We start from the raw sequence: 15,770 nt of genomic DNA, 5'->3' as shown, positions 1-15,770 counted from the left end.
ATATAATTAGTCCCTGAACCTTTGTAATATCGACACAAACCTGCATTTCTGCAGCATTTGTTTTTTAGGTAGGGAGGAAAATCCAAAGAACTTTTGTAATGTTAGCATTGCATGACATGATTTAAAAGGAAGAGATATTTCAGTTAATATTCTTTAGTAAAATAATATATCAAGTGAAAACAGGAACCAGTCCCTGGGAGCATTTTTCATATAGTACAATATATTGTTGAATAGAACCTTTTCTTTCTCAGAAGAGTGATTGGAACCCAAATAAGTATCTAAAACTATGAAGGTCATCTTTATAAGTGTGCCTGTGGCCAGATTAAGCATATAAAAAGTTCCTTTCCTATCTCTCTATCAGTTAAGTTTTATTTCAGGAGGCAAATGATGGTAAATCATAAGTGGATTTATTAATTTCTAGGCCAGAGTAGGTCATATTACCACAATATATGGCCACAAACATAAAAATGGTAGTTTAGGGATGCAAGGATCTTTGAATAATTTGAATCTACAAAATAAACTAAAAACAGGTTAGCAGGAGAGAAGGCAAGACCACCAGCATGCGAGTGCTTGGGGCCCTCCAAAGACTGATGTTCAGCTGACAAGAGAGGGAGGTGAGACATCTTTCTGGGACTAGTCAAAGGACATTTCTATCATAGGGATGTGATTGAGACTGGAAAGCAAGGTAAGAAGGGTAGTGATGACTTGAGGGCTTAGGAACATGTTTAGAGGGTCTGGGGACATGCTACCCTTGATAGCCTGAAACAGCTAGAAAAAAAAGCCTGAAAACCTGGTATGTGTTGAGGCGGGAGAAACTGACAACAGCTGACCTCAGAGGGCTTCATAGACGGTATCTTTCTCTTATTTATTACAAGGCTCATAGCCAAGAACTGTTCAATGCAAGTTTTGCATGATATACACAGCTTCTGGCATGGACAGGCTCTGAAACAGGAAAAAGCTGTTTTCTATTACATTTGATGGTATATAGACAGTTGGGCAGAGTGTTGTTGAACAAAGTAGGTGCAACTTCCTAGCAATGAGCTGGGAAAGCTCAGTGAGATTCGAGTGGTCAGCGTCCTCCAGGTCTGTGTCTTGAAGAAGGATGTCCTCTTCTGGATATAGAGAAGACATCTCTGGAGTGAAGGTCTGTGCCCTGCTTCAAAGATGGGTCTTAAGAGTGATGTACCCTGCCAGAAAACATTTGCCATGTTGTACATAGTTGTTAACCTGATATGGCCAAGCATTGTGGTCTTGACTTCATAGCCTTTCAGGGCTCTTTGTGCTACATTGTTGCCTTGTAGAAAGGAAGCAGAGTGCTTTGCTTCTCTCCTCCGAGTACTCAATATGCTGGTACTTCCCCACAGCTGCTCTGGGCAGCTGCAGAGTCCTGTGAGGTTGTGGGGCTCTAGCAGTTTCACAGAGTATAGCATATAGATTATAAGGGTACCTATAATGGATTAATAAAAATTGTTGCAGGATCCCTGATGGCGGCAGGCAGCAGAAACACTGCAGGTCCCCAAGTGGTGGCAGGCAGCGGGCCATGTGGTAGCAGGCAAGGGGCAGCGGTCCTGAGAGCAGCCAGTCCCAGGAAGGGACGGCACACGAGACCACAAGGCAGGTCTCCGAAGGTGGCTGCTCCCCAGCAGCAGCAGGCAAGAGACAGATGGAGGCGCACCACGCAGAGTGAGGCTGGATATTTATTTAGTATTTATGGAAGGGAAGGGAGAAGGGGAGAAGAACAGAGAGGCAGAGAGAGAGGAGAGACCAAAGCTGCCTCTCCAAGAGGGAGCCGGAAAAGAGAGAACTCAGGCTGCAAGCAGGAAGGAAAACCTGCCTGCCTCAATGGGTGGAAGGAAGTGGGCGTGACTTGTCTCTTAAAGAGACAGAACAATCATTACAGTGCCTTTCTAAGTGTATACTTGAATATTTCTAATACATTTTAAAAGTTGCTGTTTTTGGCACAGCCTAGTTTACAACAATATCCCCAAAAGATGACTTTTTGTTCCCAACTTGAGACAAACATAGTCAGCTTCCTGTGTGTAGACTTTCCTGGATATTTTCTATAAATGACATGTATTATATGTAGTCATGTTGTAAGGCTCAAGTGGTCAGCCCTCTCCGAGTTTCTATATCTTGAAGAAAAGTATGTACTTTTCTGGATCTGTCAGTCTTTGGTTTCTTTCCTTTATATATGGGTTGAGTTAGATTTGCATTATGATAGGTACTGGTACTTCATTCCCTTTTGTGAATGACTACACAACAGCTTGTTGGTCTTTTCCCAAACTGACAGACCTTTGGATCGGATCCATTTAAGGGCTATTGTGAATAATACTGTTTAAACATTCCTGTCCTTCAGACAGGCTTTATATAGACGTGTCCTCATTCACCTTAGCTAGAGTCCTAGAAGGTGCCGAGATGTGTGGTAAATTTTGCTTGCCTATTTTTTTTTTTTTTTAGAGAAGCCACTAAACTTTTCCAGAATGACACTGACATTTTACGTTCTTGCTAGCAATGTGGTGCAGTTCTAGTTGTCAGCACTTGTTACTATGGTATTTTTTTTTTTTTTGAAGTGCTACGGTTTGATTCCATGTATAACACATGCTAGACAGCTGCTCTCCTATGAAGCAATACCCCCAAGCCTGTACCTATCTTTTAAACTATAGCTATAAAAGTTTCTAAATTGCTCTTTGATTCTGAATGGCTTGTTTTGGAATTGCTTCTTTTAAACCAGTTTACCTGTGCTCTGAAGTGTCTGAAGTTTGCTAATGTGTTTTAGGGTCGAATTACACTAATGCACTTGGCGGTTGTCAGGCATTTAACAGCTACATTGACTGTTGAAGCAAACAGATAGGTGTCTTCTTCCTGCAGGCTTTTCCTGAGGACACAACTCTTTGCAGATGTATTGCGGGCACTGAAAAGTGATGAATTCTGAAGTCTGTGTAGGGCTGAGAAAGTGATTTTAGTGCTGTGCTTGATTTGGTTCTTGGTAGTGTCTGTCTGCGTCTGGGGTAGGGATACAGGAGAAGAGAGGAAAGGAGGGAAGAAAGGAATATTTCATGTAGCCTGGGAATTCCTATCCATCTACCTCTGCCTTTCAAGTGCTTCCACCATACCTGACTGCCTTCCCTTTCTGAGAGTCTGTTATTGACATCATGTTGTCATTTACTGGCCGGTGCAGCATTGCTGGTGGTTAATATGCCACCCCTGAACCCAAACAGAAATCTTAAGAAATGGGTGCTTATACGTCTCTTGTGGAGAGGATAAAGTGGCAGCTTGGAGAGGTTAAATGCATTAGATTTCTACCTGGAGTTCTGTGAAAACCAAAGGATTTCACCCAGGTAGAGTGGGTGAAAGGCTGGAGGGAAGCCAGGGAGTATACAGGGCAGTGGATGAGACAGTGTTGAAGGACAGCCAGGGACAGTAAGGACTTGGAAGTGTTCTACCCAGAGGATGGGCATCCCTACTGTGGACACCTGTCATCCACTGCTGCTCCTCACATGTGCACGACCTCCAGGGCTGTGCTTGCATGTGGCTTGCCCAGGATACAGAGGGTATGGACTGTAGGCAGATAACTGAATTGCACAAACCCCTCTGCACAGTTGCTGTGACAGCAGAGTCACCCAGAGGAGTGTGACAGAAACCCAGCAGTATTTGCTAATGGGCTAGGATCCAGCTTGGGAAGATAACACCTGCATCTGTAATGAGCCCATCTTTCTGTGAACACAGGCATGGCAGGAGGGTGACTGGAAATAGAAAAAACACATGAACAAGTAGTACTGAGTGTAAGGACACATGCAACATCCAGCTGTGTGCAGCTGGAGGTGACTTTCCTGTCTCTTTTGTCATAGCTAACATTTATTTGTACTCCTGGCATGTGTGATTAGAGTACACGAAAGCCCAGAGTATTCTAACTACCTAGACTTTATATATTTTGTGTGATATCAAAAATAAACTCCATTACAGGTTTTAAGGTCTGTCATTTCTGGAGGCTGGTGCTATGTTGAGGAGTTATGGTGACAGGAATTGGGGCAGTACTGGGGACAAGGGCAGGCCTCAGAGCCATTGTGCTATGTTGTTTGTTCTGTTTAAAACCATTTAATTACATCACAATATCCCAGATGGAACAAGACCTTGTTAGGGGTCTCCAGCTCACCCCACAACAGTATTTTCCTCTAACTCAGCTAAGCAATGTCACACAGCCAGTGGTCTCAAACATCTGCCTTTAGGAAAACAATTAGTATGTGGTGTCCAGCTTCCCCAGACAGCCAGATTCATGCAGGAGACGGGGTCCTTAGATGGCTTGTCTGCTGTGAGACATAACACCACTTACTGTCCTTGCATGGGCACTGGGAGTGTTTAAGGTTGTTGCATAGACTTGTCAGTATAGGGGTAATAGTTCTGTATCCATTTTCAGATAGGATACTAACTTACTAGCCAGGTTACATGACTAATAAATCACAAAGCCAAAAGTAGACACTTTGTATAGCACCTAATGGCTATATGGTTCTTAAAGAATATTTATTATTTTAATTATGTATTTGTTGTCTCTGTGCATCTGAGTTCCAGTGCCCACAGAGGCCAGAGGTACCAGATCCTGTAACAAGAGTTACAGAAAGCTATGATGTGCTGGAAATGAAACTCTGGTCCTCCGGAAGAGGTGGATATTCTTTTAACTGCTAAGCCATTTCTCAAGTCTGGCTACATGTTTCTTCCCCCAATTTTCTTTTTTCTTTTCTTTTTTTTGGGATTTTCGAGACAAGGTTTCTCTGTAGCTTTTAGTTCCTATCCTGGAACTAGCTCTTCTAGACCAGGCTGGCCTCGAACTCACAGAGATCTGCCTGCCTCTGCCTCCCGAGTGCTGGGATTAAAGGCGTGCGCCACCACCGCCTGACCTTCCCCCAATTTTCTTACTGTGTAGAGTACATTTAAAAATTGTACCAACTATGATCCACTTCTAAAACTTCTTCCTCTCCTGAGGCAGTCTCACTGAACCTGAAGTTTGACTTAAAGAATCAAAGCTAGGCTGGCTGTCACTGCGTCCTGGGTCCTGCCCTTCTCCACCCTTAGCTGTGCTGGAGTTAGAGGAATGTACCACTGTGCACAGCTTATTACGTAGGTGTTGGGAATCCAGCCTCAGGTCCTCGTGCTTCCATAAGCCCTTTATCCATTGGGCTGCCTCTCCTTCCTTCATAGCCTTATTGTTTTAAAATTTGAAACGCTGTGCCCTTAAGCACTCCTCCCCATCAGCCTTCATTCTACCCTGTCTGTGACCTGGTCTCTCCAGGTAATTTAGTGTCATCACACAGTAATTTGTCTTCTTGGGACTTGCTTATTCATTTAATGTTCTCATGGTCCATCATGCCAGAGCACATGTCCAAATTTCCTCTTTTTTTTTTTTTTTCAGACTGAATGACACTATTTGTGTTCTTACTGTATTTGTTGAGGGTTTCCTATGTTTCAGGCACTGAGCTGGCTGAGAAGATATTAAAAAGAATGAAATATGGATACAGTTGTCCAGGAACTCAAATTTTTACTTGTGTTTTCATATTTATAAATCAGCCTCCAAAGACTGAGCTCAGACAGCCAGGCTGTGGTGGCACCTGCCTTTAATCCCAGCCGGGGAGGCAGGAGGATCTCTGTGAGTTCAAGGGCAGCCTAGTCTACAGAGCCAGTTCTAAGTCAGGCTCCAAAGCTACACAGAAAAACCCTGTCTCGGGGAAGAAAAAAAAGATGAAGCACAGGCTGGAGAGATGGCTTGTGTTTTAAGAGCACTTGCTGTTCCTGCAGAGAATGGGATTTCAGTTCTAACACTCACCTCCGTTGGCTTAAAACTGTCTATACATCTAACTCCCAGGGTTGCATACAGACACATAAATAATTATTAGGGAAGAAAAGGCAAACAATTTAGTAGAAATCTCAGGATGGAACACAGGCTTCTCATTACGTTAGTCATCTGAGGAGTTAGTACTGACTGATCAGCAGCTCCCTGCTCTACAGGAGCAGGCAGTATCGTGGAGACCCTGCAGCAGAAAGGGCACATGGGAGCAATTGCCTAGTAATGGGCAGCAGCACAGCAAATGGGGCCGGTGGTACTGCCTTCCTTCTGTGGCAGAGTCTGGCGCTTCTCGCGTAGTCCTTCTGGAGATCTCACCCCACCCTCTGCTTCCTCAGCTGAACTAGATGCCGAGCACACTCAGAAGGTCCTGGAGATGGAGCACACTCAGCAACTGAAGCTGAAGGAGCGGCAGAAGTTCTTTGAGGAAGCCTTCCAGCAGGACATGGAACAGTACTTGACCACAGGCTACCTGCAGATCGCAGACAGGCGAGGTGAGCTGGGGCAGTTCCAGGCTGCCTGCAGGGTGGGGTCTGGGGTATAGTCTTTGGTCATTAGAACCCCCAAATCAAAGTAAATATCATGGACATGCCTGAGGAGTCATTATTTTGCCTCTTCCTTTAGTTCTAGGTTCTAGTTGAAAAATTAAAAAATAACTTCAATTACAAAATTATGCTCATACAGAATTTTGAAAAATACTTTAATTTTATGGTGTTCAGGTCTACCCAGGGCTCATACATGCTAGGCAAGTGCTTGACTAAGCTAGGGGAAAAAAAAAAAAAAACAGAAAGAAATTACCTATGATTATAGTGTGGCCCTTTCCAGTCTACTGAGTCTATTATTTATGTCCCTAGTATCGGACTCAACATCTTTGTAGCTGACTTCTGAAGTGTCAGCAGAGGACTTTCTCCCCAGTGTTAGGAACTCTTTGAGGGGCTAGAGATGGAGTCAGTGGTAGAGTGAGTGCTTCACATGCCTGAGGCTCCTCAGGTTGAAAAAGTAGATGAGGTATTTTAGAGATGGATGCTGTCAGAACATACCAGTACAGGGTCATTCTTCAGGATTTGGTTCCAGGACCCCTCTGTGGAGAACAAAATCCCTAGATGCACAGATCCCTTATATAAAATGGCACACTGCATGTAACCTGTGGAGTCCCTAAACACTAGAAAGCATCCTCATGTTACTTAGATTGTCTCCAGTGTAAGTGCCGTGTTCATAGTTGGCCTGTACTGTTTAGAGAACACTGCGTAGAAAACAATCTCAGCACATATTTAATACAGACACAGCTGTCACAGGCCTGACTTCCTTCTCCGCCCGCAGCTGTAGAGTGCTTGGAGGCGGAGGCCACCTGCACTGTAGTAACTTCCCTAGTGGAGTCATGGTGAGGGATCGTGTCCAGATTCATAAGTTAACACCTTGGGTGAAGTGACGACACTGGATGGGCTCCTTCTTGTCTCTCTTGAGGAACTGTCTCCCTGTGGAGGCACAGTTGGGCTGGACAGGGCAGCTCGTGTTTTCCTCTGGAGGTGCTGTGCAGTCTGCCCAGCAATAGATAGGCAAGTTGGAGCTTCGCTGTCCTGGGTGTGCCGTCACCTCCTTCATCTCTGCTCTCCTTTCCTGCTTTTCTCGCTTTCCCATTCCTGCTCTTCCTCACTTACCTGTCACAACTTCTTTGTTCTTTCTCATTCCATTGGGTGTCCACACCCAGAGAGGCTCTCAGAGATTAAGGGCAGTGATGCAGAGAAGCTGCTGCCACAGGGTGAGAAAGGATCACCAAGATATCTTTCTACACTCCTGGTAGATAGCATGGGATTGAGGTGTACCGTTTTCTCCAGAGCCTGTTTCCTGCCCATTTAACACACTGATCTAGAAGGTAAGGACTTTTTCCTCAGAACACTGTGTGCTAACTCAGTGCTGGAGCTGTCTGTACAGTGGCAGCTGTGGGACAGAAGTGGAAGCCTTGTGCCAGGTATTTGCCATAATGGAGAACAGCGGTTCTTAGCCTTCCTAATGCTGTGGCCCTTTAATCTAGTTTCTCATGCTGTGGTGACCCCATCCATAAAATTATTTCATTGCTGCTTCATGGCTGTGATGTGCTAGCTATGAACTGTAATGTAAGTATGTGCAACCACCCAAAGGGGTCAGAACCCACAGGTTGAGAACCGTGGGCACAGAGGGACTTTGGACGTTCTTCACAGCTGTGATCCTAACATGCGGCATGGTTCATGTCAGGAGATGGTTTTCTTCTTGACCTGTAGACAGCCACTGTATTCTTTCATATGGCCAGTGTCAGGTAGGGATCACTCTTCTTTTTATTTATTTTTAATGAAATCAATTATTTTTGATTTTGGAAGCATACTAGGCAAATGCTCAGAGCTACATCTCTAGTCCTTAGTGTATCTTGTAAAGTCATCTTGCTCGGGTACCAGTGTTTGTGACTTCCTATAACCTTAATTACCTGAATTCCCATCTCAGAGTACTCCTATTGGAGGGTAGCATTTTAACAAATTAATCTGGGGGCTGACTTCAACCTTTTAGTCCATACAGATATACCCACCCTTGCCAAGCTGCCTGGTGTGCTGGAGGACAGGGACTATAACAGCATTGTCAGAACGTCTATTACTGAGAAATTTAACTTCTGCCCTGTTCAGTTTGGCCCAACACATCCTGAGTGTGCTGTTATAAGTTCAGAAAGGACGAAGAGGAACTGACAGTATCCCTAAGATGCTTCTGTATTCTCAGGGAGACGTGGACACACAGCCTCATGGGATGGTGGTCAGAAGCTGGTAGGTGCATAGGCACTCTTCTCTAGCTGACATGCTCTAGAGACCAGCTAGAACCAGGTATTGCTACAGCCTGAGGCTCATAGAGCCTACAACCTGGCCAGGGAAAGGTCCTTGTTATGCACAGCAGAATTCAGTGGGTTAATTATTTTGGTTTTCAGTGTCTCAAGAATAATTTTCTTCAACTGCCAGAACATGTTTGGATATTTTTCATAATTAAAAAAACCAGGCAGATATTGTCAATATGTATATCTTTCAAGCAAGCGCTAAAGAAAAAAATTGCCTTAGCTAGAGTGGAAGGGCCCTCTGATCAAGTAGTCTGGTACCTTGACTATTGAGAGCTGCTTCAGACTTCCTACCGAGACAAGTACCCTACTTCAGGAAGGTTCTTTACCTCCAAGAGTCGAGTTAAGTGAAACTTAAGTTAAAACATCAGTCAGCATAAAAAAAAATGTCCTTAGTGGGTGTTGCACTGTGAACTCATTCCATAAGATCAGAAATAGCAGTCTGAGCTTTTCTTCATCTCAAAAGTTTTAGTTAAAGTCATGGAACATTATGTCCAGAAGTGTGTCTGGAGAGAGTGCAATCCCAGCTGTGACCTCAAGAGCCATAGTGAGGTTGGAAGCCTGTGGTGCACAGAAAAAAGGAGAGTATGGGACCGACCACTACAGACCCACAGCTCACTGTGTTTTAGGGCCCGATGGACCTTTAGTGCATGTGTGTGCAATACACAAAGGCGTAGAGACAGGACCCAGCTCAGTGATAAGTACCTAGCATGTATGAGGCCCTAGTTTCAAACTCCAGCACCATTTAAAATAAAAAAACAGAATAAGCTGGGTGGTGGTAACGCATGTCTTTAATCCCAGCACTAAGGAGCTAGAGGCAAGTGGATCTCTGTGTGTTCAAGACCAGCCTGGTCTACAAGAGCTATTTCCAGGACAGGCTCCAAAGCTACAGAGAAACCCTGTCTCAGAAAAAAAAAAAGAAAAGAAAGTTGATAATAACAGTTGGGCGGTGGTGGTGTACACCTTTAATCCCAGCACTCAGGAGGCAAAGGTAGACAGATCTCTGTGAGTTGGAGGCCAGTCTGGTCTACAGAGTGAGTTCCAGGACCACCAGGGCTACACAGAGAAACCCTGTCTCAAGAAACTGGGGTGGGGAGTGGGGAGGGGGGTCAGAGACATTAAAACATACTTTCTGGAAGTAAGGTATTACTTTGTATAGCTTGCTTTTGGAGGGCCTGCGGATAACCAGTATAATCTGCTCAATTCAAATTCTATTTCTGTACTTAAGTTTATTACATTGAACACATATACCCAACTCATTACTATATGAGTACTTATTCCCAGTTGATTATTAGCAGCAGTGCTGGCATGGAGATTGCATTAGTTATTTTTCTCTTCATAGTTACAGAAATACATAGGAAGGATGGACTTCAGTTTATAGTTCAAGAGGACATTCTGGAGGGGAAGAGGCATGGCAGCAGGAGCTTGGTGATGTGGGGGGTATAAGTGGGAGCAGGCCTGGCCTTGCTTATGTGTAAGCATATCAGGAAACTGGTTTTGTCTTGCTTTTCCTTCTCTGCTTTTCATTCATTTTAAGACCCCAGTGAACAAGATGGGACTACCCACTGTAGTGATTTGAATAAAAATGGCCCCCATAGGTCTATACAGAATAGCACTTGGTAGAGTAGGTGTGGCTTTTTTGGAGGTGGTGTATCATTCGAGAGGCAGGCTTTGAGGTCTCAGAAGCTCAAGCCTAACCAGTGTGGCACTTCACTTCCTGCTGCCTGTGGATCCAGGTGTAGAACTCTCAGGTACTTCTCCAGCGCTGTGTCTGCCTGCATGCCCCCATACTTCCCACATGACTGTCTTAGTTAAGGTTTTATTGCTGTAAAGGACAAAAGGCAGTCACATTCTTTGCCAGAATATCACAAGAACAGTCTCTAGGCCACATAGTAACATTCTCCTCTGAAACTTCTTGAGCCAGTTCCCCACAGCACCACTGTTTTCCTTGATCCTACAAGGATGGCCCATTAAGCAGCAATTGAAGCATTCCACTACTTTTCTAACCCCTAACCCAAAGTCCCAAACCCATGGTCAGGCCTGTCACAGCCATGTGGTACCAACTTCTGTCTTAGATAGGGTTTCTGTTGCTGTGAAGAGACACCATTGTAACTGGGGGTTTCTCTCCTACCCACCAGTTCCCAAATAACCACTCTAAGGCTTAATATTATTTACTAACTGTTTGGCCTACTAGCTTAGGTTTATTATTAACTAGCTCTTACTGTTGGAGGAGGACTGCTTGTTTGTTCTGGCTGCCCAGAACCAAAATAACCACACAGAAACTATATTAATTAAAACACTGCTTGATTCATTATTAGCTCTAGCTTCTTCTTGGCTAACTCCTACATCTTAATTTAAACCATTTCTATTAATCTGTGCATTACCACAAGGTCTACCAGCAGTTTCAGCACATCTACCTCTGGCCGCTGATCCATGGCGTCTCTCTGACTCCGCCCTTCTTCCTTCCAGCATTCAGCCTAGCTTTCCCTGCCTACCTAAGTTCTACCTTACTATAGGTCCAAAGCAGTTCCTTTATTCATTAATAGCAATCACAGCACACAGAGGGGACTCCCACATCACCTCCCCTTTTCTGTTTAAATAGGAAGGTTATAACTTTATCATAGTAAAATTACATATAACAGATATTAAGAATTACAGTTACAATATTTATATATACTTTATGTTTTATCATAACTAAGGAAGACTATAACTATAAATTCTTCAACTCCATCAAAGATCTCAGAAGGATGTAATATTACTTAAGTAAACAGAAAATGCATTATCAGCAGCTTCTAAAACTCTAGAATTGACAGAGACATCTTGCTGCCTGGATCGTCACCCAAAATTCTTCTTTACCATTGGGGCATCCATCTTCAGCCTACAGGACATAGTATCAAACAGACTTTTCCACAAAGCAGGAAATTTTAAAGACAGTTTTCCCTATATTGGCAGTTTGTCAGTCATTTTCTTCTGTGTCCTACAGAATGTCTAGCAGACCCTTTCATGAAGCAGGAGCCCTGAAGGACCATCTCATCTTTACACAAGTTTAGCAGTCATTTCTCTGTGGGTCCTGCATGTCCAGTAAAGTAGTCCAAGTAAGAACACTTTCTTGCCCAAATGGCTAAGGAGCCTCTTCGATGCCCATCTTCCTCAGGAAGTAGCTTGGTACTGCCAGAAGCAGACATGTCTCATTGTTATGAAAAGTCCTAAGTTATTAAAACATTTTAAATGCCATATTCTGAAGGTCTCTGAAAGACTTGAAAAATCTAACTGAAATATGCCTCTATACATCTAGAAAATCTAACTAACATGACTATAATCTTGAGTATTATAGATGACTATCTATTAACCTATATTTCTTAATTATATGTTATGTTTTTAAATGAACAACACAAACACAATACCTTAATCAAGGACAGAAATATACATATACAGTATAACAAAATTTACTTTAAATTTGTACAAATAAACCAATATCCATACCAAAGCAAATTATTAATCTCTATAACATATCCCCTTTAAATGTAAACAAACATTTATAGACAATATTTGGGAATATAGGCATAGTTATTTCTCTCTAAACTGCTTCCTGCTGTTTGTGGGCGCTATTAATCAGGTCTTTCATGGTGTATCCTGTGTGCTAGGTTTATCTCAGTCAGCAATTGGGTGAAGTAATTTTTTTGAGTGATGTTCAAGGCAACCTTTCAGAGTGTCTTGTTCCATCAAACCACACCAGTCTGGAAGCAATCCATAGGTTCTCATCCTCTGTGGAAACAAGAGAAGAACTTCTTTTCCAAAGCAACATATCCTTATATCCAAATTTGGAAGTCATGATAGCTTTATAATATACATGCTGATTTAGCTTAGCAGCCCATACAATGAAATGTCTTTCTGTACTTAGCTCATTCACAGTCAAAAAATTTAAAGATAACAATATAATATACATAATCCAGACTCTCTGAATTTTCCAGTTTTTTGTGGCTTTTCTATTAGTTTATATTTTACCACGAGGCTTGTGGCTTGTTATCTCACATCTTGCTTCTCTGGTGGCTACTCCACCCTTTTTCTCCCTGTATTTCTGTTTGGATTTCCCACCTGGCTCTATTCAGCCTGGCTATTGGCCAAATCAGCTTCTTTATTATATGGTAATAAGACATATTCACAGCATACAGAAGAATCAGGGCATTCCATCACACCATGACTGCAGTAACTCTTATAAAGGAAAACATTTCATTGAGGCTCGCTTATAGTTGCAGAGGTTCAGTCGATTATCTTCGTGGCAGGGATCATGGTGACAGACATAGTACTGGAGAAGGAGATGAGGGTTCTATGTATGGATCTGCAGGCAGCAGCAGGAAGTTGTGTGCACACTGGGCATATCTTGAGCATTTGAGACTTCAGAGCCTATCCCTTGGTGACAAACATCCTTCAACATGATCACACCCATTTCAACAAGGCCACACCTCCTAATAGTGTCACTCCCTATGACAATAATCGACTAAGCCTCTGAACTATAAGCCAACCCCAATTAAATGTTTTCCTTTATTCGAGTCATGGTGTCTTTTTCACAGCAATAGAACCATAACTGAAAGTTTAACTAACTTCTCTGGAAACACCAGTCTAACTGACCATTAAGATTAACCTTCACAGACATCCTCATGTCTCTGTGCACATTTTTAAGAGTAAAGAGCTAGGTCCTGGGTTTCTGACAGGGCTACATTATAAACAGATTCCCATGGACATTGTAGCTCAAGGTTGCAGTTGAGGAACTCTGAAAATTGCTTCTCTTCATGTGACATGCTTCCTTTAGGTTTGCTAGAGTTGGTCAGTTACTTGTCAGCATAGTTATTCCAGCTGACAAGCTCCCCAATTTGTGTGTTCCCCCTTGGTCCTTAATCAATATGAAGTGACATATTTGGGTTTTACTTTCTTCAGTTGCTCATTTATTCATTAAAATTTTTTATTATAGTATATTTTGAGCATACTCTTTTTCCCTCCCAGGTCCACCCACTTCTCTCCTACAACACTTCATTCCCTGGCCACATAGGCATGTCATCCTGAACACATAGGCATGTCATTATACTATAATGCAAAACTCATTCATTCCAACTTAAAAGTCCCCTTAGGCTTTCAGTCTCTCTCTCGGTCTCAGTGCTGTTTAAAAGTCCAAAGTCTCTTCTGAGAGCCATAGCAATCTGAAAACTGTAACCCCTGTAAAAATCGAAGTGTAGATTGCATACTTCAGCATACAATGACACAGAATATACATTACCATTCCAAAAAGGAGCACAATCAGGAAATAGTAGATAAACAAGACAAAATCAGCAGGGCAAATCCAAATTCTGTATTCCCATGTCTGATGTTAAAGTGCTTTTTGGAATTCCCCTTCTAGCTTTGTTGACTGGAAATCACTTCTTTCTCTTGGGCTGGTCACTACACTGTTAGCAGCTGTCCTTGGTATTCCATACCTGCTAGCTCCAACATTTGTGGTCTCCAAGGCAACCCAGGCTTCACTGTGACAGCTTCATTACAGTGTGACCTCATTGGGCCTTCATGCAGGGATTCCTCTGACATAAGCCTGGCCTCAGTGACTTTTCTTTACCATTGGAGGAAGATTGCACAACCCCTTTCCTTTATCCTTACTGATTCTAAAGCCAGAACTACATAGCTGAAGCTGACACGTTCTTTTTGAATTGCTAAGGCTGGAACCTGGGCCCCTCCTTGACTTGCATAAGTTTTCAGTTATTGATGGTTTCCTGTGCAGTTTAAACATTCCCTTACATTCCTTTTCACAGACTGGAAGCTTAGCGTGGTGGAGTCTTGCCTTGAGGTCCACTCTCTTTACTCCAGTTAGCATCTGGCTTTTCTTTTACTTTTTATCTCTTTGAGCACTGAACTTCACTCCAACATCATATTCCTGGTGCTGCTTTTCTCTTCAAATTGGGCAGTTTGTATTTCTCTTTGCTGTTTGCTCTTGTTCATTGTTCATCTGTTTTCCTTATCAAAAGGCCACATTTCACTAACAGGGAGCATGGTCAGACCTGTCACAGCAACATACTACCTGGTAGCAACTTCTTAGTCCCTGTTCTGTTCTTATGAAGAGACACAATAACAATGGCAACTCTTGTAAAGGAAAGCATTGGGCTGGCTTCAGTTCCAGAGATTCCACTGTCATCATGGTGGGAAGCATGGCTGCACACAGCAGGCCCTGAAGCAGTAGCTGAGAACCACATCCTGATCCATAGGTACAGAGAAACCTCACTACCACACTTCCTGATCCTTCCAAGCAGCTCACTAGCTCAGGGCATAGCATGCAAATATATGAGCCTATGGGGTCCAAGCTCATTCAACCCATACCACCACCCAACTTCATGTTTCTCTCCCACATTTCCCCCACCCTCGGATTTAAAAATAAAAAAGTCACACAAAACTATTAAGACAAAAAAAAATCCAAAACAAGAATTGCATGCGCGCGCACACACACACACTCACACACACACACACACACACTCTGGAAAATGTGAGATTCTGAAACCTCAGTGTCCACCCCCAGTGACACACCACCTTCAACAGTGGAAGGTAGCCATTAGCCTTTCCTGTAAGTTGTTTATTTCACGCTTACCTTGTCTTCCTTTCATTGAATCTGGATATTGACTTCATAGTTCTGATACACAGTATTTCTCAAGGTGACGGGCTTCAGCAACCTTCTATTTGTGTGTGTTTAAACCTATAACTACCGATTAGGCATTCCACTGTGATTTTGTAGGGATTACATTTCATTAAGTATAGTTTCACTACAGGGGACATTTGGCAATGCCTGGGTGCATATTGTTGTTGTTTGCTTTAATGTGGCTAAAGGTGTTGTACAGGATCTCATAGACAGTGGCTGAGGGCACTGTTTAACTCCTGCCTTACACCGGAGAGCATCAGTTTTCCAAGTCTAGTGTCAACAGGGCAGAACCACCCTGGTGTAAGCTAGACCTCACTTCACTCTTGTTAGCATGTTTGTTCTTGCTTCAAGTTCTTCAATAAACTCAGTCTGAAGTTTGACTGGAATTACAGTCCGTTTCTAAGACTCACAACTTTCTG

The 15,770-nt window shown here is 43.0% G+C and overlaps 1 protein-coding gene across 2 annotated transcripts in view; it reads left to right on the top strand.

Annotated features, from left to right (window-relative positions):
- The window catches only part of Dtnbp1 (dystrobrevin binding protein 1), an 86,929-nt gene that overhangs the window by 67,909 nt on the left and 3,250 nt on the right, over positions 1–15,770 (top strand). For both annotated transcript variants that reach the window (XM_057787149.1, XM_057787150.1), the window contains exon 8: positions 6,172–6,327. In XM_057787149.1, coding sequence (XP_057643132.1) covers positions 6,172–6,327 — 156 coding nt within the window. The remainder of the gene's footprint in view (positions 1–6,171; positions 6,328–15,770) is intronic.

Source organism: Chionomys nivalis, chromosome 13, assembly GCF_950005125.1.
Source record: "Chionomys nivalis chromosome 13, mChiNiv1.1, whole genome shotgun sequence".
NCBI classification, from domain to species: domain Eukaryota; kingdom Metazoa; phylum Chordata; class Mammalia; order Rodentia; family Cricetidae; genus Chionomys; species Chionomys nivalis.
This window is presented reverse-complemented; position numbering and strand designations above follow the sequence as displayed.